The following is a 23,769-nucleotide window of genomic DNA, read 5'->3' on the forward strand; positions in this document are numbered from 1 at the left end:
CCAAACATTTGGTGTTCTTCATTGTAATCCCTAATTCTACTCCCTACTCTTCTCAAGTTTCTCTCCTAATTTCTTCTTGCAGTGGATTGGATACAGCCTTCTCTCTTGACTCCCTCCAGATGTGTCCTTTACTGTGTTTGATATATTTCCAAATTTACCACCTTCAGGAGGTCTTCCCTGACTTCCATAGCTCTGAGTGACACAGATCCATGGAAAGGAGGAAAACAGACCCTTCTCTCTCTCCGGGCACAGGTGACCATGGTGATGAGAAGAACAGGGCACATGAGTCCCTTGCCAGCCTCCTCGGAGTCCAGCAGCCTGCCTCCCAGAGAATGTCCAGCAGAGCCCCCAGGGTCCAGATTGGAGAGTGGTCCCCCCAGCCCAGGTGATGAGGGGAGGAAAAGGGAGGGAGAGGACACTGCGAAAGCCTTCTTGGGGTCTCCCCCTGGTTGAGTTCTAGATTGGCAGCACAAGAAGCTGAGACTGCCTGTGGTCGGGTCTAAGTGGGAGCTCTCAGGTTCCTGCTGGGGGCAGGTCAGGGCAGGGGCTGGGACTCACCAGGATCCTCACAGAGATCTGCTTAATTCACTTTATCAAACCCCTGCAGCAGTTTGATAGCCGGGGGAATGGTGCCCTTACCCACCCCTCTTCCCCCACATTCACTCCTTGTCCTTCTCACTTTATCCCTGACATCCTTCCCACCCAAAGCCCCAGTCTCAGGATCCTCTGACACCAAGAGTCTGGCCTGTGCCTAAATCCTACTTCCTTTTCCATGATCCTCTCAAATATACTGCCCCCTCCCTTATTCCCTTCTTCAGGTTTCTGAATTTGTCTCCGACCCCTCCCCCTCCTCCATTGTTTTACTGCTCTGTAGCCCAGATCCTCCTCCAAACACAGAGATCTATTCCCATCCCATTTCCATTGAAAATATTTTTAAAATTAAAAAAACTTAAAAAAACTATGACAGTATTTATGTGCTTACTATGTGCCAAGCACTATCCTAAGTGCTGGAGTAGATACAAGATAATCAGGCTGTCCCACATGGGGCTCACAGTTTTATTCCCCATTTCTCAGATGAGGTAACTGAGGCATTGAGAAGTTAAGTGGCTTACCCAAAGTCACCCAGCTGATGTGGCAGAGCAGGATTAGAACTCACAACTTCTGACTCCCAAGCCCATGCTCTTTCCACTAAGCCACTTTCCACTCTTCCCTGCTAAGCCTAGGGAAGACAATTGTCCAGGTGTAGGCTGGGGTGTCTGCTCTTACCCCCACACTTATTCTCTCCTCTGTGCAGGGCCCAGAGGCTGGGGATTCGAAGAGTCCCCCAGTTCCCTCAGGAGGGTGGCTGCTGCATCAGTGACCGCTGGGGAGGAAACCTCTGAGGAAAATAGAATAATTAGAACACAATTAAACCACAACCGAGACTTGGACTCGGGCTCCCAGGTCTTGCATTTTGGAGAGGTGAGCTGCTTTGGGAGGCGGGGGGTGGGGGAAGAGGTCTGATCCTGAGAAAAGCAAATCTCTCTAAACCTGAGACGAGATCAGTTGTGTGACTTTTCTTGTTGCATAGCTGTTCCCTTGGGCTGACTCCCCTCTCAACCTGCCCTTTGGAATGTCCCATTTAGGCTCCACATGGAGAGGCCCCAGGTGTTTGCATGCACTGACCCTGGGCCTCCCGGGATGGGGCTGGGGGGAATTCAGTTGCTGGCCCCACAAACAGCCCTGGGGCCTGGGGCTTGAGCACCTAGGCCGCCTTTGGCAGGGTTGCCCAGAGGCAGCCTTAGACCTAGGAACCTTGCTGTGTCTGCCTGAAAACTGGGACTTGCCTGCATTGAGCAGCTTTAGGTGTGAGGTGCAGGAGAAAACACATCTGAGGAATGTGTGTGAACTCCCTCCCCACAGAGTGGAGAAGTTTGGGAGCCCTGTCCACCACCCTTGGGCTCGGCCTCCAGCCTTCCTGCCGACATGGGCTCCCCGGAGCCCGCCCCTGGAGCCGAAGGCGCAGTAGTCCCCCAGCCTGGAAGCCCCTGGGATGGTGCTTGCTACTGGAACCCCGTGATGCCAGTTCAGCTACTGATCCCCAACAGACTGTGGGACTTCGTGCCAGGAGTGGACCCTGCGCCAGCAGCCGCCCCGAAGAACAGCCCTCCTGCCCCAGGGGCCTGGGGCCAGCAGGCTCCACCCCAGCTCTTCATGCCCCGTGCCCGCTCTCCAGGCCTGTATTACCCCCTGCAACCACACCCTTTCTCCCTCAGGGGGGCCTCCCCTGCCAGCTGGCTCTCACTACCAGGTTCTCTGCTCATCCCAAACCCATTGGCCATGGTGACCCACTGGCCTCTAGCAAACCCCTCGGCATTGGCCAATCCATACTCAAATCCCTCCATCAATCGTCAGGCCAACACACGCCCTCAGTCTCTGTCCTCACGTTCCCCTCTTGGTAACTAGGCAACAGCCCCATTTTTTTTTCCTGGCTATCAGCCCCTCTCTCTCCATCTGCCCTGTGCCAGAGCTGGAGAGCAGGGGGTCTGACTTTTTTTTTTTTTCCCTCTTCTACCCCCCACCCCCCCCGGCCCCACGACCTTGGCTAAGTACTCATGTCATAGTCTGTCCATTTTCCCCCTCCCACCCTCCTCAAGTGTAAAGGAGGACAGAGATGGCTCTCTCAAGCCCACTGAAGCCTGTGATAACATGAATGCTTTTTATCAGAGGTGCCAGAGTTCCCTGCTGCACAGACCATTGGCTCCTTTGCTGCATGAGGCTTGCTGCTAATGTAGAAGACTTCCTTGCTTTTACAGGATCCTGTGTGGACTGCATCCAGCCTCTGTGCTTTTACCATGTGGTATTTGAGCTCTGCTCCTTGACTGCAGAGTGACATGAATAAAGCCTCTTACTGGGATCCAGGTCTGTCCATCTTCTTACTGCTAATTCCAGTGGCTGAGATGATTGGGGGGGAGTGTAAGGGCTGAGATGGACTCAGGGGTAATCCTTTCCCTGAGGTAAGGGCAGAGTAGCATGGGCACAGTGACTGGGGGCCAGGAGAGGCCAAGGTCAATCATGGGTAGTAGGTTTCTGGGGATGGGGGGGATCTGGGGGAGATCAGGAAGAAGTATCATAGCTTGTTCCCGGGGGAGGAGCTGGTGGCCATCTAAAGTGTCTGAATGGGAAGAATTGGTTGGAAAATAATCTCTCAAGGACTTTCTCACTTGTCAATGCCTTTGCTGGTGAAAGGGCAATGGTGGTGTCTTGTCTCTTTTCTGTCCCACTGCCCTCCTACCTTGATTGACATTTTCCTGTGAAAATTCCCCAAGGGGCTCTTGCTCATCCTGTCTCTCCTTTTGGGACCTGCTACAGTCTGATGTCCAACCCCACTCCTTGCTCGAGGGCACCCATAATCTCCTGTGCCACCTCTCTAGGCCTATATATACCCCCGCCCCAGTCACACAGTCATACACACATGTACACACACACACTCAAGTTGTCTGTCAGTTCAAAGGAGCTTCTGATGATCTATCTCATGCTCAGACACATACATACAGTCATGGGTGCCAACACCCATACACTTATCTGTGCATAGACCAACTCAGTCACAGCCTTGCTCCTATCCAGAAGCACGGGCTGCACTCCCCTGGACTCAGCAGAGTCTGGGAGTTCACCGCACTGTTATGGTGGGCCAGGGCACCTGCTGCTTTTTTCATTTCTTCTGGTGGTGGGGGGGAGGCGGCAGGCAGCCCTCTCTGAGATGTTGACCTCTGACTCACTGTGGCTGGTTTTGCCTTCTTCCCCCGATCGACCCCCGGGCCTGGAATGCCCTCCCTCTGCCCATCCGCCAGGCTAGCTCTCTTCCTCCCTTCAAGGCCCTACTGAGAACTCACCTCCTACAGGAGGCCTTCCCAGACTGAGCCCCTTCCTTCCTCTCCCCCTCGTCCCCCTCTCCATCCCCCATCTTACCTCCTTCCCTTCCCCACAGCACCTGTATATATGTATATATGTTTGTACATATTTATTTATTACTCTATTTTACTTGTACATACCTATTCCATTTATTTTGTTAGTATGCTTGGTTTTGTTCTGTCTCCCCCTTTTAGACTGTGAACCCACTGTTGGGTAGGGACTGTCTCTATATGTTGCCAACTTGTACTTCCCAAGCGCTTAGTACAGTGCTCTGCACACAGTAAGCGCTCAATACGATTGATTGTTCTCCGCCTTGACCTTGGCCCCTGCCTCTGGGAGGACTGGAGGGGCAGAACTGGAGTAGGTTTTTTAAGCATTCTCTGGGTAAGCACTGCACAGATCTAGTCCACGTTCCTCTCTCAGTAGCCTTGTGCCCCACCCTGGTCCCAGTCACGGGGTGGGGGGTAAAGGGCAAAGGGGTGGAATCCGGAAGTCTGGGGAGGGCAGGGTGGAGGAGGCAGCCCTGAACCATAATCTGAGTCATATGGGCTCCTATCTGACTGATCCTCACACTCACCCCCTGGCCAGCTCTCTCTGCCCCATCCCCACCTTTTTCGTGGGGCAAGACATTGCCCGGGCCTGTGATGGGAGAGGTACGAGAAACTGGGATGAGGTCAAGGTTTAGGTGAGGGGGAGGGAGAGAGATCGAGTTGGTAGAAGGGAAGGCAGATATGAGGAACTAGATGTGGGAAGCAGCTTGTGCTGCGATGTGCCTGGTCAGCTCAATTCCAAGGACCTTGATCTGTTCACCCCCTTCCCGCTGGGTGCCCAGACCCGAGCCACCCATGAGTCAGACTCTGCTGAGGAAGTGGCACCGAGGGCCCGCAGAAAGCTAAAGTCCAGTTGTGTTCCCCCAGAGAGCAGTGCAGGGAGCCTCCAGCCTGAGGGTAAGGTGTCAGTAACAGCCATGGCCACGGAGAGAGGTACTGGAACATCTTCTGGTGGCACGTAAGAACCTGGGTTTCTGCAGGGGGAGGTCTCAGTTGGCTGCGCTGCGGGCTGCTAGAAGCGCCCCCCCCCCCCCCAAAGGATGCTGGTGGGTGACAGTGACCAACTTGAGGGCCTGGAGCCCCCTTTCCTCTTCAGGTCTGTTGTCAGAGTTTTTCCTCCATGCCACCCCTGAACTGCCTAGGCCAAGCTCTCTGTGAGCTGGGAGGCTCCTTCCCAGGATGGGGGGCAGGACAGGCATATGTGGGGGGGGGGAAAGGGGGAAGTGGGGCTGGAATTGTGCAGAGAAGAACCAGACTCTCCACTCGGCTGTATTGTAAGTGGACCGGGCCTTACCCAGATCAGGGAGGTTCCCAGAAGCTCTGTGCTCCTGTCTGGCCCACCATCATTGTTGGGGGACAGTCCAGTACTTGGGATGGGACCCCTGTCTGGACCTCACTCTCCGGCTGATGCTGTGACCTCTTTGCCAGCAGAGACCTTGGTTGCAGACCCTACCATGAGGTGAGAGAGATTATTCCATCCTCTGTCTTAGACTCCCAATAAGGGGCTTCTGGAGAGGGGGAGCCAAGGGGGCGCTGGGCTTTGCTTCTGGGTCTCTCACTGCCCCTGACCTCCCAATGCTGCATATGTTTATATCCTCTTGTCCCCCTTACCCTGATTGAGTCCATGCCTCTCACCCCTGCCGAGTGTGTGTGTGTGTGTGTGTGTGTGTGTGTGTGTGTGTGTATGTACTCGCCTTTCTTCTTTTGCTCTTGGATATGGGACAAAAACAATCTATTGGGTTCTTCTTCCAAAGTTCTTGCTTTCTCCCTTTGTATGGTTTTTATGATCCAAAACAAAGGACTTCGCCACCTCTCTCCACTCTTCTTCCTCCCTCCCATCCCACCCTTTTCTCCCTGAGCAGATCCAGCCAGACCCTTCAGCTTTCCCTTGCTGAGGCCTTAAGGGTTCCCCATCCTGAGTTTAGCATCCCTCGATACCTGGCCCAGCTACTCAGGCTGACTGACTGGCCCCCCGGGCTTGTAGGACAATCTACTAACTTGGCTTGGGTCTTACAACTCACAGGTTTAGAGACATCAGCCTTAATTAGTCAGTGAGCCAAATGTCACAGGTTAGGAGGGGGTAGGAATAAGATATTACAATAATAATGGCATTTATTAAGCACTTTTTTGTTGTCTCTCTCCCCCTTCTGGACTGTGAGCCCATTGTTGGGTAGGGACTCTATATGTTGCCAACTTGTACTTCCCAAGCGCTTAGTACAGTGCTCTGCACACAGTAAGCACTCAATAAATATGATTGAATGAATGAACTTATGCACTCACTACTGGAGTTCATGCAAGATAATCCATCTGCTCAGACACAGTCCACGTCCTATACAGGGCTCACAGTGTCATAGGAAGAACAGGAGTCTTGTCTTCATTTTCCAGATGAGGAAACTAAGGTCCAGGGATCTGTGACTTAGCCACAGTGACACAGCAGGCCAGGGGCTAATCTGGGTCTTCTGATTTCCTGTCCCATTCTCTGTACTCTGCTTAGCATGGTGAGCCCTGGGCTCCAAGGGAATCTGGCACTGATTATGCCTCCTGGCTGGAAAGGAAGTCACGGGGTTCAGAACCCCATTCCCCCCGAAGACTCCAGACTCTCTGACCTTCTGACCCCCCCCAGCTCCCCACCCTCTGCCCTCCACCCTCTACCCTGTGCTCCATTTCAGGAGGAGGATCAAACCATGGGAATTCACAGCTTTCTTTGACCCCAGCCAGCTGCGCAAGGAGACCAGCTTGCTCTGGGAGGTGTGGTGGGGCTCCAGCAGCCGCCTGTGGCGGAGCTGCAGCCAAAACAGCGTGCATCATGTGGAGCGGAGTTTTTTAGACCAGTTCCAGGCCCAGCGGCATCTGGGCCCATCCACCACCTGCACTATCACCTGGTTCCTGTCCTGGAGCCCCTGCTGGGAGTGTGCCAGGGCCATGCAGGTCTTCCTGGACAGGTACCCCACAGTGAAGCTGACCATCTTTGTGGCCCGCCTGTACTGGCACATGGACCCCCAGAACCGCCAGGGGCTCCGGAACCTGGTGCAGGGTGGCGTGGATGTCCGGGTCATGGGTCCGCCAGGTACGAATTCTTCTGGGAGCCCCATCCCAACCCCACAGAGAGAGGGCAGTGAGAAAAGGAATTATGAGTGACGTCAGGCAAGGGCGAGACCAGGGGAAGGAGAGATTAGGGGAGAGGAGGGAATGGGGATAGGAGTGGGAGAGTGGGTGATCTAAGAAATAGAGCACAGCTATGGCATAGGGCGGGGCAAGGAGGGGAATAGGTAGAGAGGCCTGGGGAGCGGGAGAAGGATTTGGAGAACGCTGTGAAGGAACAGGGCTATGGCAAGGATCAGGTGGAGGGGGCAGGCACAAGAAGGAAGAGAGGAGGAGGTGGGCTGTGGACCACAGACATCCATCCAATAGTTCTGCTTATTTGCTGTGGTCCAGGTCCATTCCCTGCCTCGCCCCACCCCTCTCCACCATCCTAAAGGATGATGGACTGCAGCTGCTGAGACCATTGGCTGGGCGTTGGTCTTAGCTCTGTGCCCTGGGGTAGGCTCATGGAAGGTCCCAGGACATGAAGGTGGAGGAGGAGGAAGAATGCTTAGTACAAGTGCTTAGTTCAGTGCTTTGCACACAGTAAGTGCTCAATAAATATGATGGAATGAATGAATGAAGAATGGAGAGAGCAGAGAAGCAACCAGAGACCGTGGTATTTTCAAGCATGCTTGAAAGCTTCTAGATCGGTCATTCTGAACGAAACTTAGGAAGTTCACGAATGACGCGTTGTTATTAGACTGTAGGCTTTTTGAGGTCAGGGTGAACTGTTCTTTGACGGGGATTCCAAGGCCCCAGTTCACCTTGTGAGGGTTCAGGACCTGACCGAGCTGAAATTTATTTATTTATTTATTTTCCTTGTACATATCTATTCTATTTTATTTTGTATGTTTGGTTTTGTTCTGTCTCCCCCTTTTAGACTGTAAGTCCACTGTTGAGTAGGGACTGTCTCTATATGTTGCCAATCTGTACTTCCCAAGCGCTTAGTACAGTGCTCTGCACATAGTAAGCGCTCAATAAATACGATTGATGATGATGATGATGATCAACTGCTGATTCCCCTAGCAGTGAAAAGCAGGGTGAGAGCTCAGGACCAGCAGTCCACTTCTATTTCCACCTCCAGCACTTGCTGATGTGTGACCTTGGGCAAGGCACTTCACTTCTGTGTCTCAGTCCTTCTCTGAAAATGGGATTAAATGCCTGTTCTCCCTCACTCAAACTATGAGCCCCATGTTTGGCAGGGATAGTACCTGATTATATGGCATCTCCCCCAGTGGTTAGCACGGAGTAAAGCCTTAACTAAGTGATTCATGTAGAAGCATCTATTCTCATGGCACTTCACTCTCCCCAGATAAGTCCCTCTCCTCCTTCCCGCCGGGGGAGGAACGGAGGAGAGCTGTGGGTGGGAAGGGGGCCGTCCTCCCCCCTTCCAGCCCCCACCCTGTTGTTGCTAAGCTAACTGGTGTTTCTGGGACTCAGAACACTATTACTGCTGGAGGAACTTTGTGGACTGCAGCCCAGGTGAGGAGGAGGAATGGCCCCGATACCACCCGGTGCCCAGACAACTGTTTGACCTGGAACTGCGCTGCATTTGTCTCGTGAGTGCCACCCGCTGGGAAAGGTCGGGCCTGCGGGGTCCCATAGACCCTGGGCCCCAGGGCTGGTCTACACCCTTGGGTGGTCCAGATCATCATTAATAGTATTTATTGAGCGCTTACTATGTGCAGAGCACTGTACTAAGCGCTTAATGGCCGTAGGCCCCAGAGTGGCCTTTGACCAGAGTTCCCAGGCCAAGCCCCTGCCGCCTTCATCCGCATTCCCCTGCTGATGGGCCTGGGGAGGGGTGGCCGCCATCAGCCTCTATCACTGACCTTGACCTCCACATCCAATTGCATCCAAGCTGTCAGAGGTTTTGGGCAGTCCTTGGGGGAATGGGGCGGGGGGGGGGGCGTCACCATGTCCCAGGCTGGGGAAGAGAGCACCAGCCCCTACCCCCTTTTTGGAGGGGTCCCGATCCCAGGGTGTCCCGCTTGATCAAGTGACCAAGCCCTGCTGGGGGGAGGGTGGAGGGCAGCCATTGCCGTTGGTGACGAGGGTGTAACTTGAACTGAGAGTCACTGACCCCCTCTTATTCTACCCCATTCCCCGCCCCTCCCAGGACCTCCCCGCATGTCTGACGATCTCTCCAGGGAAGCACCAGCAGCTTCTACGTTTCAGCCTGACTTTGCACTCCTGCCACTACCAGAAGCTCCCTCCTGCTCTCCTTCTGCCCCTGGGCTTGGTCAGACCACTGCCCCCCCAGACATCATTTTCTGCTGCCCAGGGAGGGTGGGGCCCAGTCACTGTGAATGGAGAGGTGCAGGACCTGAACACCTATGGTTGGTTCTGGGTGTTCAGGTGAGGAGGCAGTCTTGCTTAATGGATGGGGCTCAGCCCTGGCAATCAATCAATTGTATTTATTGAGTGATTCATTCTATCATATTTATTGAGCACGCAGTAAAGTGCTCTGCACACAGTGATGGATTGGTAGTGTTTGGCAGGTGGTAGACCCAGCTTCCTGTCCTAGCTCTACCCCGACCTCCTGCGTAACTTCAGCCGAATTGCTTCCCCAATCTGGGCCTCAGTTTCTTCTTCTGTACATGTGCTAAGATCCCGGCTATCTCTTCCTCTGAGACTGAGCCATGTGTTCAAAAGGCACCATATCTGATCTGATTATCCTCTACCTACCTCTTCACCAGCACTTAATAAATACTGTCAGCAGTGACCATGGAGTATGGCTGTGAGAGTGTCTTGAATTGGGCCTCTAGAGCTGTCAGGGCCAAACTCTGAGAAGCAGTGTGGCTCAGTGGAAAGAGTATGGACTTTGGAGTCAGAGGTCATGAGTTCAAATCCTCACTGCCAATTGTCAGCTGTGTGACTTTGGGCAAGTCACTTCACTTCTTGGTGCCTCAGTTCCCTCATCTGTAAAATGGGGATTAAGAGTGTGAGCCCCACATGGGACAACCTGATCACCTTGTATCCCCCCACTGCTTAGAACAGTGCTTTGCACACAGTAAGCGCTTAACAAATACCATCATCATTATTATTACTATTATTAGAACTCAATGGGGCAGGGGACTGAGAGACTTGGATCAATAATGGGGACTCCTGCATTAGGCTGGGACCCTGTCTCCAGCAGGGGCAGAAGGACAAGGGAGGACGTGTGAGTTGGGCCCCTTGCTCCTTAAGGATGGACCATAGAGAAGCAGCATGGCTTAGTGGAAAGAGCATGGGCTTGGGAGTCAGAGGATGTGGGTTCTAATTCCGGCTCTGCCACTTGGCCAAACCTTCTAAATTCTCTGTGCCTGAGTTACCTCATCTGTAAAATGGGGATTAAGACTGTGAGCCCCATGTGGGACAACCTGATTACCTTGTATCTACCCCAGTACTTGGAACAGTGCTTGGCATGTAGTAAGGGCTTAACAAATACCATAATTATTATTCTTATCCAACACTCCTAACCCTCCTCTCCCCATCCCTGACTCTCCCTCAGTCAAGAATAAAGCAATGTACACAGGTATCGCCATGCTGAAGATACATCAGCCTTGCCGTAAATGTGGTGTTGGAATTCACTGAGGCAGGCTTGGTGGAGGAGGTGGAATTTGATAACAGAATTGAACCTAGAAGGGGGTAAATAAAGCCAGTAACAAAGTGAGGACTTAAAACCTAACATTACTGATAATGGCAAACAGCGAAGGATTGGCAGTCAGTAATTGCAACAGTGGAACAGGAGAGCCAGGCCTGGTCCCTGGAGTGCAGATTTCCTGGGCCATTTCCAGGCCAGACCAGAGAGAAACAGGATACCACCCTCCTCCCCTCCCCTCCTCCACTGTGACTTCCTTAAGTTCCTCTTCCCTGCCTCGGAGGGTGAGGGGCAGTGGCAGCATAAAATCTCAACTTCCCGAATGTGGTTCCTGCCACCGAGATGGTGGCAGGAACCACGTTTAGAAAGTTGAAATTTTTATGAGTTGAGATGGTGACTGCAGCCGTGGGAGTCTGAGCGAGTGAGGAGGGAAACTTTGCTCCTTTTGCCCCTTCCGTATACATTGTTGTCCTTGTCTCTCAGGTTGTTTCTATGTGCTTATTGTAGCAACCGTCCTTATGTGCCTACCATCTGTCCATCCCCTATCCAGTCCCTCGTTCTTAAACTGTGGGAACTGGTGCTGGGACCTCCAAGGATGATCCTTGCCCAGGTGTCTCGTTCTCGTTCTGTGCCTCACGCTTAGTCTGCGGCTCAGTTCTTAGCCCCTTTGGAAGGCTACAGCTACCCCAGCTGAGCAATCTCACTAGTCATACTTCTACTAACTGCTGATGTGACCAGGGACCCCTACCTGAGCCCTTCATTCCCTTTCTTGGCCCACCGCATCCACCCTCAGCTACTGGCCCCCCACTCTGCCATTTTTTGGCGGCCGACAGGCACCTTGACCCTGTCCAGCAGTACTAGTGTTGGCTTTGACACCCGCCTGGCTAGCTCAGTGCCCCTCCACTCCAGCCTGGTGGAATGAGCACAGAAACAGGATTCAGGAGACATGGGTTCTAACGCACCACTTACCTGCCGTGGGACCTAGGGTAACTCACTTTATCTGTGTCTCAGACTCCTCATCTGTAAAATGGAGATTAAGGGGGAGGGAAAATAGATATTTTGAGTGGAAGCCCCATGTGGGACAGGGACTATAATAATAATAGTAATAATTGGTATTTAAGTGCTTATTAAGTGCCAGACACTGTTCTAAGGACTGGGATAGGTATTAGATAATCAGCGTGGACACAATCCCTGTCACACATAAACCAATCAGTCTTAATCCCCATTTTACAGATGAGGTAATTGGGGAACAGAGAAGTGAAGTGACTTATCCAAGGACACACAGCAGACAGGTAGTGGAGCTGGCATTAGAACCCAGGTCCTTCTGACTCCCAGATGTGTGCTCTACCCACTAAGCCATGTTGCTTCTATGTCTGACCTGATTAGCTTGCATCTACCCTGGAGCTTAATACAGTGCTTGGCTCATCATAGGCACTTAACAAATAACAGTTTTTTTAATTATCATGATTGTTATTATCACTGTACCTTTAGGACTGGCCCTGGCCCATGAAAGGTCCCAGCCAGAAGCAGAAGGCAGAGAAAGTTGTTACACCATTCTCAGATCATCCACTGTCCAGGGGTCCAGCCCAGGTGGCTTTAGGGTCAGTGCACATGCATGTGTGTGTGTGTGTGTGCATGCACACACATGCAATAACCTTCCCCTTCCCTGTGGGTGGTCCAGGTGCAGGGAACAACAAGCAGGTGGTTTCCCACCTCCACCTTGAAGGAAGCAGAAGCCTCTGAAGGGACCAACTGACACATGGCCTCCAGGGGCAGGAGAGGCTTGTCCAGATTCCGGGTCAAAATCAGTCTGGGATGGGGCTGTGGAGCGGTCGTGAGCATGGACATTGAGAAAGATTCAGAGTATCGAATCCTCTTATGACGGCTCCTCCTTCTTGGCACTGAGCAGAAATTCCTCACCATCAGCATGAGGGCTTCCAATCCACTCTCTCACTTCTCCCTCTGCTATCCCTCTGAACCCCGTCTTGCACACTTCTCCCCCCTCAAGCTCATCTACTCCTTGCCCCTTGTTTTCATCTCTTTCATACCCTCCCTTCTGCCTAGAGCTCCCTTTCCCTTCACATTTGGTAGACCACTGCTCTCCCCATCTTCAAAGCCCTTTGACAATCACAGCTCCTCTGGGAAGTCTTCCCTGACTCACCTCTCATCAGCTCAGCACTTCTGAATCAATCAATCCAGGTATTTATTGAACACTTACTGTGTGCAGAGCATTGTTCTAAGCAGTTGGGAGAGTACAATAGAATTGGTAGATATGATGCCTTTCCACAAGGGACTTAGATTCTAGAGACTAATGACTGGCCACACTCTACTGTTTAAGCACTTACTCTTCCTCATATGCATCTTTCAAGTCTCTTCTTCCTTCTGTGTTATTTAGCAGTAGTAACTTATTTAGTGTCTGTGTCCTCCACTAGGCTGCAAGATTCTTGAGGGAAGGGATTGTGTCTACTCAGTCTATTGTACTCTCCAGAGTGCTCAGCTCATAGCAGTTTATAAACTCCTTGAGGATAGGGATTGGGTCTATTAATCCTATTGCATTCTCCCAAGCATTCAGTACAGTACTGTGCACATAAAAGACTTGTAAGTTCCTTGAGGGAAGGGATCGTGTCTACTCACTCTATTGTACCCTCCCCAGTACTCAGTACAGTGCTCTGTATATAGAAGGTGCTTAATAAATATCATTGATTGACTTGGAATGGTCAATTGGAACCAACTTGTTGGCTTTATAAGGAGGTGATTATTTCCCAAATGTTTGTGGTGGTGGGTGAGGGGAGCAGGATAAATAATTTGTTTCCCTTAGGATGAATGGAGACCTACACCTGGAATTGCTAGCTCCTCACTCTCAAGACATTCCCAGTTCAGGCAAAGCCTCCCACAACCACTTTCCTCGGGGTGGGAGGAAGCTTGACCTGGTTAAAAAAAAAACAACCAAAAACCAAAAAACCAGACCTGAGAGTCAGGAGACCTAGGTTTGAGTCCCAATTCCAAACCCTGCTGCCTGTAATAATAATAATTATGGTATCTGTTAAGTGCTTACTATGGGTCAGGCACTATAACTAAGTGCTGGGGTAGAAACCAATTGGGTTGGGCACAGTCCCTGTCCCATGTGGGGCTCAAAGTATCAATCCCCATTTTACAGATGAGCTAACAGAGGCACAGACTGCCCAAGGTCACACTGCAGACAAGTGGTGGAGTTGGAATTAAAACCCATGACCTTCTCAGTCCCAGGTCTATGCTCTATCTACTGTGCCATACCGCTTCATGCTGCCTGTGTGATCTTGAGCAAACCATTTAACCTCTTTAGGCCTGTTTTCACATCTGCACCACGGGAGTAAAATACCTATTCTTCCTCCTACATAGAATGGGAGCCCTATGGAGACAGGGACTTTATCTGACCTGATTAACTTGCATCTAACTCAGTGCTTGGCACATAGTAAGGGCTTAATAAATTCCATCATCATCCTTATCACAATCATCATTATTCATAAGAACTTTATATACAATGTGAACATGCAGCTCGGACAGCCAGACTGCAGCTTGCCACGCCCAGAGATTAATGCTTTGTTTTGGGGGTGGGAGACCAGTCCTGGCCAGTTCGTGCCAGCCTGAGGCACCAATCTGCCCATGCTAGTGGCCGGCCCACATTGTCCTGAAGGAGGCATAGTGAAGGTCTCAACATGATGTGGCTGCATAGTCCAGGGAGGCCTGGCCAGGCTGACTTGTTGGAGAGGTCAACCATGCCTGCGTTTTCCAGACCCAAACCCTAGGGCTCCATCCCGTGGGCAGGGGGTATGGGAGTGGTGCCCAGGCTGCTCTGCCCTTCTGGGGCAGGACGCCTGGGAGAGGTGTGCCTCCACAGCCCAAGAGGTCTAGTCGGTGTGTCCAGGCTGCTTCATCTTCCCTGGGCAGAGGATGTGGGAGAGGTGTCCAGGCTCCACTCTGTCCCACCAGTCAGGGCTCACGGGAGAGATGTCCAGTCTCTGCTCTGCTCCATCAGGTCCAGGTCATGGGAGGAGTGTCCAGGCTCTGTTCCTGGCCTTCCACTCCCAGCCTCTCATGTCAGGGGTGCCGAAGAATGGGGAAAGGTGGGTCTGGAACAACCCCTGCTTCCAGGTCCCCCCAAAAGTACTGCTGGATGCAGAGGAGGCAGGTTGGGCAGAGAGGGGGTGGACTGGAGCGAGGTGGCTGGGACTGACCTTGAGGCCCTGGCTGAGCCTGCATTTCTGCCCCTGCCAGACACTAGGGCCTTCCTCAGGGCTTACAGATGTTGGAGGCTTACAGACATTCAGTGCAGAGCTCAGCCCATTAGAGACATTCAGAGATAGCAAGACAGGAGGGAGAGGAAGAAGAGAGACAGAGGAGGGGCAGAGGACAGAGAGAAGAGTAAGTAGGAGACAGTGATGGGGGGTAGGCTCATCATCTCCAGAGCTATCAGCTGCCTGCAACCTCCTTGGGGGCTCCTTGGAACTCCTTCTGGGACTCCCGGGGATCCCGGGGCTGCCCTCAGAGTCCCAACGTGCGGAAGGCGTCTCTTAAATCATCCACTTCATACAGCGGCTGCAGAGGAAGAAGGGGAGTGGCAAGTGAGGCGAGTTGGGAGGTGGGAGAAGGAAGGGGTTGGAGATTGGGAGGAAAGGAAGAACCTTAAACAGGAAGAATCAGAGAGGAAAGTTCATCATCATCACAATGTGTTGGTGCCTACTGTGTGCAGAGTGCTGTGCTGGGAACCTACTGTGTGAGCAGAATGCTGCACTGGGTGCAGGATCGAAGCTGGGGTCTGCGAGCGGGTCCAAGGTGGAAGAGACAGGGCAGGAAATGTTGGGGGAGGTGGGAGAGATGGGGCAGGAGTTGGGGGCAGGGAGGAGGAAGAGAAGGGTTAGGAGATGTTGGAAGAGAGGGGACGGGAGATTTGGGGGGGGGGGGGGGAATATGGACCCTTACCAAAAGGATGCGCCGGAGCCTTCTGGACAGGCGGACTGAATTCTCATGCAGCCCCTCCCAGGCCTTGAATGTCCGCTCTCGGTTTTCCACAAAAGTATTCCAACAATAGAAGTAATCTGGGGGCGGGAGAGCATGGTGGGGACATGAAGGGTAGGACAAGGAGGAAGGGTGGGTGAGGGACTGGGGAAAGATGGGGGCTGGAGGAGGATGGGTGGGAGGGAAGATATGGCGGTGGGGTGGTTGGCCTGGGACTAAGGAAAGGAAGGGGGAGAGTCTGGAGCGGTCAGGATACTGCTCTGAGATTTTCCTTTTGCCTCATTTATCCATCATTCTTCCCCTCTGGTCCTGTCCCTTCCTCTTGGCTCTGACCGGCCTCTTCCCCTGCTCTTTCCTAGCCGAAACCCCATAACCGGACCCTCCCTCCTTACTCCCATTTCCTACCCTAACCCTCTGCACCCTGTCTGTCCAGGTCCCATTTCCTTGCTTTCCATTCATTTCCCACTCTTCCTCTGGTCCTGCTGCCCCATCCTGCACACCATCCCCTTCCCAGCCCCTTCCTCTTCCCCTCCCACCCCGATCCCAGCGCGGACCTTTGAAGGTCATGATGGCGATCTGCACCCCGGCCCGGTGGAGTCGCCGCAGCCCCTCCGGCTCGGCCATGCGATCCTCGCAGAAGTAGAGGCGGGCGGCAAAGATGCGCAGGCTCAGGTTAGGGTTCCCGCGCAGGAACTCGGCCACGTGGCGGGCGCAGTCGTAGCAGGGGCTCCAGGACGTGAACCACGTGACCCGGTAGCAGCGGCCCGGGTCCAGGTCCCAGTCAGAGATGTAGCGGAGGAAGAGCAGCTCCACGTGGCAGCCCGACTGAGGGGGAGACGTGGGTGGTTGGGGGGGTTGGGTGAGCCACTATGGCGGTGGACCCCAGACCAGGAAGGGGCCTGTGACCGCAGGAACGAGGCAGGAGAGCATGGGGCCGTGCACAGTGGTTATTGGTGCGGTCCCCAGGCCAGTCAGACCAGGACTCTGTCTCCAGGAGTGGCACCAGGGCAGGGAATGTGTCCATTTACTGTTATAGTGTACTCTCCCAAGCACTTAGTACAGTGCTCTGCACACAGTAAGCGCTCAGTAAATATGATTGAATGAATGAATGAGCCACGATGCTGCAGGCAATGGTGTGCCGTTCACCTTTAGTACCCTCATTTTCATGGTGTAAAGGTGAACTGTCCAACATCCTTAACACTTCCCTCTCCACCCCTGACTTTTCCCTGCTCACCCAGCACAGAACATCCGACACCCCTGACTGTTCCCTCTCCATCCTTGACTCCCAACATGGACCCCACAACAGCCCTTACTCCCATCTCTCCTTCCCTCACTCCTCACAGTGACTCAACATGTCCCATCTGTGGGCGGTTGTGGGTGGGTCAGAGGATGGATGGAGGCCAGAGAGTGACCATTCTAAAGTGGTTCCACATCAGGTGCCACTCAGGTTTCCGTTTGGGGGCTGTTGTGCTTAACCCATGCTTGTGGATCTGCTGCTGGGTTGGGAGGAGGTATTGGGACTTGGCATCCTTCTTCAGCCTGGTGACCTGGCACAGAGCTCCCAGCATGGCTGGGCAAAATCACTACGGGACCTGTGGCTGGAAGAGGTAATGGGACTGGGGAGATAAAGTGGACTGGTGAATGGGGTCTGGGTTGGCCAGGAGGAAGGGAGGGGTGCTGGATCATGGAAGCCAGAGAGGGAGCAGTGATATCTACTGAGCAGCTACAGTGTACTGAGTGCAAGTGAAAGTACAACATAAGATGAGTTAAGTTCCCCATACATGAGGAGCTCACACATCTGCAGGGGCAGTGGTCCCAGCTGTCCCAAAGACCCAGGTGGCCCAATTGTCTTGGACTGGTTCAGAATTCACTTACTCATGGGGGAGGCTCAGGGGTCCAGGCAGGGAGAATCCCACCCCTCAGGGTGAGGGGCCCCTCACTGGAGCAGGAGGTGGTCAAGTTTAGAGCAAAGAACAGGAAACACTTCTTGCCCCAGGAAGGGTGGCATTGTGTAGAGAAAAAATATTAGCAGTTCCAGGGGATCTGGGCATTTTCATGGACAAACAGTACAAATTGAGCCTCAGTGGAGAAAGCTAGGGATGGACTGAAAATGGTCCAGAAGCTCCTAGAGGGGTTGGAATCAATCCAGGAATAAATCAGTGGTTTTCAAGAGGGAAAGTTAGTTAGGGAAAGGGAAGAGTCAGGGGTGTAGGGTGGTTCATGCTCGGTCAGTGGAGGATAGTCTGGGTTGGGGAGCAGAGTTAGACATATTGGATGGTTTGTGCTGGGTCACTGGGGGAGAGTCAGGGATGAAGAGGAAAAAGTCAGGGATGTTGGACGGTTTGTGCTAGATCACTGGGGAGAGCCAGTGATGGAGAGGGGAGAATCCGGGATGTTAGATGGTTTTTGTTGGATCCCTGGGGGAGTCTGGCATGGAGAGGGGAGAATCAGAGGAATTGGATGATCAATGCTGGATCACTCTGGGAGTCAGAAATTTAGATGTTTTATGCTGAGTCACTGGGGGAGTCAGGGGCTTGTGTACTCCATGCTGGGTCACTGAGGGAGTCAGTGTTTTGGATGGTCTATGGTGGGTAACTGGAGAAGTCAAGGGTTTGGATGGTCAATCCCTAGCCCTGAGGAGCCAGTGGGTGGCTGGGTGCTCTGACCGTGGCACTATACCTTGTTTCGGAGGTGGCCGAAGTCCAGTGAGAAGGAGGTAGCACTGTCCCTCCGCTTCACCACATAACACAGGTAGGTTTCATGCCGGCCCTTGGCCCAGCGTACATTTTTGAAGTGATAAAGGAACTTCTTCTGATTCATCAGGAGGCTGCAGACAGCAGGGAGGAGAGGGCAGGAAGTGACCACCTCAGAGCCAAAGGCATTGGTTCTGCTTCCTCCCACTACTGACTGACCAGCTGGACTGCAGCACTAGCACCATCACTGGGTGGCGAGCCCTCACTTGGCCTCCCTGGGCCACAGAGCAGCTTTGATCTCACCTCGCCGCCAAGATGGCTCTTGCGGAGCCCTTACTGGTTCTGACCTTTTCCCTCTCCAAGAGGCTTTCAAACCTGCTTGTGTTTGCACCTGGGGTCCCCTGGGGCTTCCTGGGGAGACTCAGGAGTGTTTGATGGTCCACGTTAGATCCCTGAGGAAGGTTCAGGGATGGAGAGGGGAGTATTAGGGCTGTTGTACTTCATGATGCTGCCCATACTTCACGCTGCTGCCCGGATTATCTTTGTCCAGAAACGCTCTGGGCATATCACTCCCCTCCTCAAAAATCTCCAGTGGATACCAATCAATCTGCGCATCAGGCAGAAACTCCTCACCCTGGGCTTCAAGGCTGTCCATCACCTTGCCCCCTCCTACCTCACCTCCCTTCTCTCTTTCTCCAGCCCAGCCCGCACCCTCCGCTCCTCCGCCGCCAATCTCCTCACCGTACCTCGCTCTCGCCTGTCCCGCCATCGACCCCCGGCCCACGTCATCCCCCGGGCCTGGAATGCCCTCCCTCTGCCCCTCCGCCAAGCTAGCTTTCTTCTTCCTTTCAAGGCCCTGCTGAGAGCTCACCTCCTCCAGGAGGCTTTCCTAGACTGAGCCCCTTCCTTCCTCTCCCTCTCGTCCCCCTCTCCATCCCCCCCAGCTTACCTCCTTCCCTTCCCCACAGCACCTGTATATATGTATATATGTTTGTACATATTTTTTACTGTATTTATTTATTTGTACATATCTATTCTATTTATTTTATTTTGTTAGTATGTTTGGTTTTGTTCTCTGTCTTCCCCTTTTAGACTGTGAGCCCACTGTTGGGTAGGGACTGTCTCTATATGTTGCCAACTTGTACTTCCCAAGCGCTTAGTACAGTGCTCTGCACATAGTAAGCACTCAATAAATATGATTGATTGATTGATTGATTGATTGATTGTATGGTCCATACTGGGTCACTGGGGAAGTCAGGGGTGGAGCTGGGAGAGTCAGAGATGTCTAGTGTTGTCTGATGTCTAGCGTTGGGACACTAGGGGAGAGTCAGGGATGGAGAGGAAATGTCAGAGGCTACCAACTGGACAGAGCCCTGTGCTGGGCAGCCTGGGGACTGACCCAGGGTGGAGTTATGCAGAATTCTGTAGTGATAATTGAGGTCTAGTCAGTTAACCAAGGCACATAATACAATGCCTTTGTGGGTCAAAGTCCCACAGAAAAATCAGGCTCTCTGAATGTTAGGTGAGTGAAACTGCTTTGTATGTTTTCATTCCGCTTACCAGCTCTATTGTTGGTAGGCATTTGCTCATCCCGGGCAGGCCCGATCTGATTGGCCTTTCTCTACTCTCTCCTCAGTCAACTTCCACTCTCTCCTTCCTCTTCCAATCCAAGAGCCTCTGTGATTCTCATCTCCTCTCTCAGGTCCTCCCCTTCTCCCTCTTCTCTCCCCTGCTCCCTCTGTCTCCCCACCCTGGTGCTCCCCAGGCAAAGCTCTTCCCAGCAGCCTCAGGGAGACCAGCCCAGGTTGTTGAGCGGCCCAGCTGGATGCAGTCTCCCCCAGAGACCAGCTCTCATCCAGGCAGCAGGGTGAGGGAAAAGTTATAGTTGATGTTTCATCTTCTGGAAGGCGGGAGGAGGAAGAGGAGGAGGTAGTAATGGAAGGGGTTTGGAGTGGGGAGAGGAGGTGGAGGGGAAGCGGGTGGGAAGGAGAGGGTGGACCGGAGGGGGCAGGACTGGGGGAAGGGGAGAGGAGGCGGCTACTGAAGGCAGTTATTCCGATCCGAGGCTCAGGAGGTGGTCTGGGCAGCTGGGCTCTGTGAAGCAGAACCCCAGCATGTTCCAGCACAGCAAACCAGAAAGGAACGGGTTAAAAATAATTCTGATTCATCCTCGCCTTCCCCCGACCCTGTGGCTACATTCTCAGTAGAAAGTGGCTTTCTCTCTGGGGGCTGAAGGAATTTTCTGTCCCAGATTTGGGGTCTAGGTCTTGTCTGCAGCCTCTGCCTCTTCTCCGGGGCCTCCGGCCTCTGCTTCTGCCTGGCCCCACCTCTAGCCTCCACCTCTGAGCCTGCCTCCGGCTGGCTTGCTCTTCATTTCCCTTTCTCTATCATCCTTTCACTTTTCACCCGCACTGAACTCCCTTTCTCTCACCTCTCCTCTCCTGGCCCTCTCCTTCTGCCCTCCCTCCTACCCCCCCACCCCCCCTCCCCCCCGCTCCCCTGGGCCCCTCCATCTGAGCCACAAGAGCAGCCCCAAAGCGGCCTGCGTTGCTGACCAGCCCTGGCTCGGGTTTCCGCTGTGGGCAACCACAGTGACATCACCTTCCCTGGGGAGGTGCCAGCGCACCCCCACCGTGCACACACACACTCACGCCTCGTATGCCTGCCGAGGGTCCCCCAGACTCAGAATTTAACTCTCCGGCAGGGGCTTAGACAGATGGGCAGAGTGGGGCCAAAGGGCAAGATTGGGCTATGGATTTGCCTGGTGCAGGTTAGGGTCGGAACTCAGTCTGCCCCAGGGCCACCCGCAACCACCAGCCCCTTGGATGCCACCACTAGGAGGTCTGGGCCAGCCAGGCTGCAGGGCTGCTGGGCTGCTGGGCTGCTGGGCTCCCTTTTTGGGCATTGGTGAAGGGAGAAGAAAATGAGCAAGAGGCATTTTCTCCGATTCTGCAACCGAGACCTCAGAGGGAGAACCCCTAGTGAACTGAAGGAAACCATGGTAGTAATGAGGACAGGCGCCGCCCAGGACTCCATTCACTGCTCTTTCTGCTCTCACGCACTCACTGCTGCTACTGTTGGATCATTCACGGTTCCCACTGGTCCCACTGCTCTCGTTTTGCTCATGTGCTCACTGCTCCCACTGCTCTCCTTGCTCTCACACACTCACTGCTGTTACTATTGGATCATGCACTTCCCAAGCACTTAGTACAGAGCTCTGCACCCAGTAAGCACTCAGTAAATACAATTGAATGAATGAATGCACTGCTCTTGCTGCTCTCATGTGCTCACTGCTTTCATTCCTTTTACTGCTCTTGCTGCTCTCACACACTCACTGCTTCTACTATAGGATCATTAAATGCTCCCACTGCTCTCACTGCCCTTACGGCTCTCACTGCTCTCATGTGCTCACTGTTCTCACTGCTCTCACTCCTCTTACTGCTCTCGCTGCTCTCATGCACTCACTGCTGCTACTGTGGAATCATTCACTGCTATCACTGCTTTCATGTATTCACTGCTGCTACCACAGGATCATTATCATTCACAGCTCCCACCGCTCTCATTCCTCTTAGCACTTTCACTGCTTTTACATGCTCACTGCTCTCATTACTCTCCTACTGCTCACTTGCTGCTCTAATGCTCCCAATGCTCTTTCACCGCTGCCACGGCTGCTGCCATTATTGTTGCCCCAATAACCACCACTCCCACTCAAGGTCCTTTCTAGTTCCTGGGTTCTCTGGTCTGAGACCAGCCCCAAGTCCCCAGAGCCACCACCGGCAATCACAAATATTTCATTACACGCAGGCGACTCATAGATAATTCACACCCGCCACTACCGGCGTTGTTTGGACTGGAGTCACTTCTCAACCAGTCAGGAGACAGACAGGCAGAGAGCCAGAGACAGACACACAGGCTGAGGGAGAAAGTCAGTCAAGACAGACACAGATGGAGAACTAGAGAAGGAAAAATGTCAGTAGGAGACAAAGACCAAGAGTTAGAGACAGACACAGAGATGGAGAGCTAGAGACAGAAAGCTAGAGATAGACACACAGAGATAAAGTTGGAGGCATGACAGAGATGAAGAGCTACAGAGCTAGGCAGAGAGGGAAGCGCTTACCAGAGTGCTCTGCATACAGTAAGTATTCAAAAAATAGCATCGATTGATAGATTAGAAGAGTTGGAGGGGGCAGGGAGCATCTGAGAAACAACATAGATAGAGCACAGGCCTAGGAGTCTAAAGGACCTGGGTTCTAATACCAACTCAGCCATTTTTCTGCTGTGGCACCTTGGGCAAGTCACTTCACTTCTCTGGGTCTCAGTTACCCTATCTGTCAAATAGGGATTAAGACTCTGAGCCCCATATGGAACAAGAACTGTGTCCAACCTGCTTTGCTTGTATGGATCCCAGCGCTTGGTACAGTGCCTGGCACACAGTAAGTGCGTAAAAAATACCACCATTATTATTATTATTATGTGAGAGAGGGGCCTGGGGCCAGCGGTCTGTGGCTGAGAGGAGTGGCCCTGGGGTTGCTGATAGGGGAGAGGGAGGGGGAGAAGGGGAGAGCCGGTGAGCACCCTGAGTCAGCTAGACAGAGGAAAGAGAAAGGGACCCAGACCTGGGCTGCTCTCAGTGCAGATTCATTGTGAAAAACCCCAGAGAGAGAGAGTGACAGAGAGATATATAGAGGGAAGTGGAGTGGGGGTGGAGGACGGGCAGCGGGGACACCCTGGTTACCTGTCCATGGCCAGGCAGATCTGGTCCGGGCTCGGTCAGTTTCCCTGGGGTGGTAGGGCAGAGAGGGCAGCAGCCGATGCTTTCGGGATGGGTCGACCAGGCCCCCAGCAACTCACATTCAAATTTGAACTCTTCTCTGCCACTCCTCCCCCCCCGCCCCCCAGCCCTGCTCCCTCCTGTCTTAGGTCTGATGAACCTGGGGGAGGAGTTACTGGCCTCCTCCTACCCCCCCACCTGCCCCCCCCCCCCACGCACACACAGGCACACACAGGGTTCAACAGACCAGGGGAGCTGTGTCCTGGTCTGCTGCTGCTTCTGCTGCTGCTGCATCTCCTCTCCACCCACAGCCCCCAGACGACCAGCCGGGGTGGTGGGGGCCATTCTGAACATGCCTGTATTTACCCAGGCCCTCTGTATGCAGAATGCTGGACCTGTTCCTGCTGAGGGCAGAGCACTGTACCACTATCTGCTTTGTGCAGAGGTCTCATCCTCTAGACTGTAAGCTCAATGAGGGCAGGGAATATGTCTTGTATTGTTGTATTGTACTCTCCCAAACACTTAGTATAGTTTTCTGCCCACAGGATGTGCTCAGTAAATACAACTGATTGACTGCCTGCTGTGCTGTGCACTGTTGTGCTGTGCTGCAGCCTGTGATTTATTTATTTATTTATATCAGTAATTGATTTATTTACACTACTGTCTGCCCCTCTAGACTGTAAGCTTATTGTAGGTAGGGAA

General features: G+C 53.1%; 3 protein-coding genes across 6 annotated transcripts in view; 2 read left to right on the forward strand and 1 right to left on the reverse strand.

The window, feature by feature from the left end:
- The window catches only part of LOC119946605 (mRNA-decapping enzyme 1B-like), a 28,453-nt gene extending 25,992 nt beyond the window's left edge, over positions 1-2,461 (forward strand). For both annotated transcript variants that reach the window (XM_038768014.1, XM_038768013.1), the window contains exons 2-4: positions 253-385; positions 1,295-1,461; positions 1,903-2,461. In XM_038768014.1, the coding sequence (XP_038623942.1) occupies positions 259-385; positions 1,295-1,461; positions 1,903-2,445 (837 nt within the window). In that variant the 5' untranslated portion in view covers positions 253-258 and the 3' untranslated portion in view covers positions 2,446-2,461. The remainder of the gene's footprint in view (positions 1-252; positions 386-1,294; positions 1,462-1,902) is intronic.
- A 2,266-nt stretch (positions 2,462-4,727) lies between these two features.
- On the forward strand, positions 4,728-9,757 carry APOBEC1 (apolipoprotein B mRNA editing enzyme catalytic subunit 1). Of its 3 annotated transcripts, none has more exons than XM_038767962.1 (5): positions 4,728-4,874; positions 5,370-5,400; positions 6,611-7,008; positions 8,466-8,584; positions 9,145-9,757. In XM_038767962.1, the coding sequence occupies exons 1-5, from the start codon at positions 4,859-4,861 to the stop codon at positions 9,385-9,387; spliced, it is 807 nt and encodes a 268-aa protein (XP_038623890.1). In that variant the 5' UTR covers positions 4,728-4,858; the 3' UTR covers positions 9,388-9,757. The 3 variants fall into 3 exon arrangements, with proteins under 3 accessions (XP_038623890.1, XP_038623891.1, XP_038623889.1); XM_038767963.1 differs by having other exon boundaries at positions 4,818-4,899; positions 5,373-5,400; XM_038767961.1 differs by lacking the exon at positions 4,728-4,874 and having other exon boundaries at positions 5,278-5,400.
- A 5,372-nt stretch (positions 9,758-15,129) lies between these two features.
- Positions 15,130-23,412, reverse strand: AICDA (activation induced cytidine deaminase). The gene is made up of 9 exons (XM_038767752.1): positions 23,315-23,412; positions 21,762-21,816; positions 21,101-21,245; positions 20,948-20,958; positions 18,600-18,748; positions 18,283-18,523; positions 16,158-16,428; positions 15,568-15,683; positions 15,130-15,183 (listed from the first exon to the last, which is right to left on the reverse strand). The coding sequence occupies exons 1-9, from the start codon at positions 23,410-23,412 to the stop codon at positions 15,130-15,132; spliced, it is 1,140 nt and encodes a 379-aa protein (XP_038623680.1).
- Positions 23,413-23,769: the final 357 nt, after the last annotated feature.

Source organism: Tachyglossus aculeatus, chromosome 27, assembly GCF_015852505.1.
Source record: "Tachyglossus aculeatus isolate mTacAcu1 chromosome 27, mTacAcu1.pri, whole genome shotgun sequence".
Lineage (NCBI taxonomy): Eukaryota > Metazoa > Chordata > Mammalia > Monotremata > Tachyglossidae > Tachyglossus > Tachyglossus aculeatus.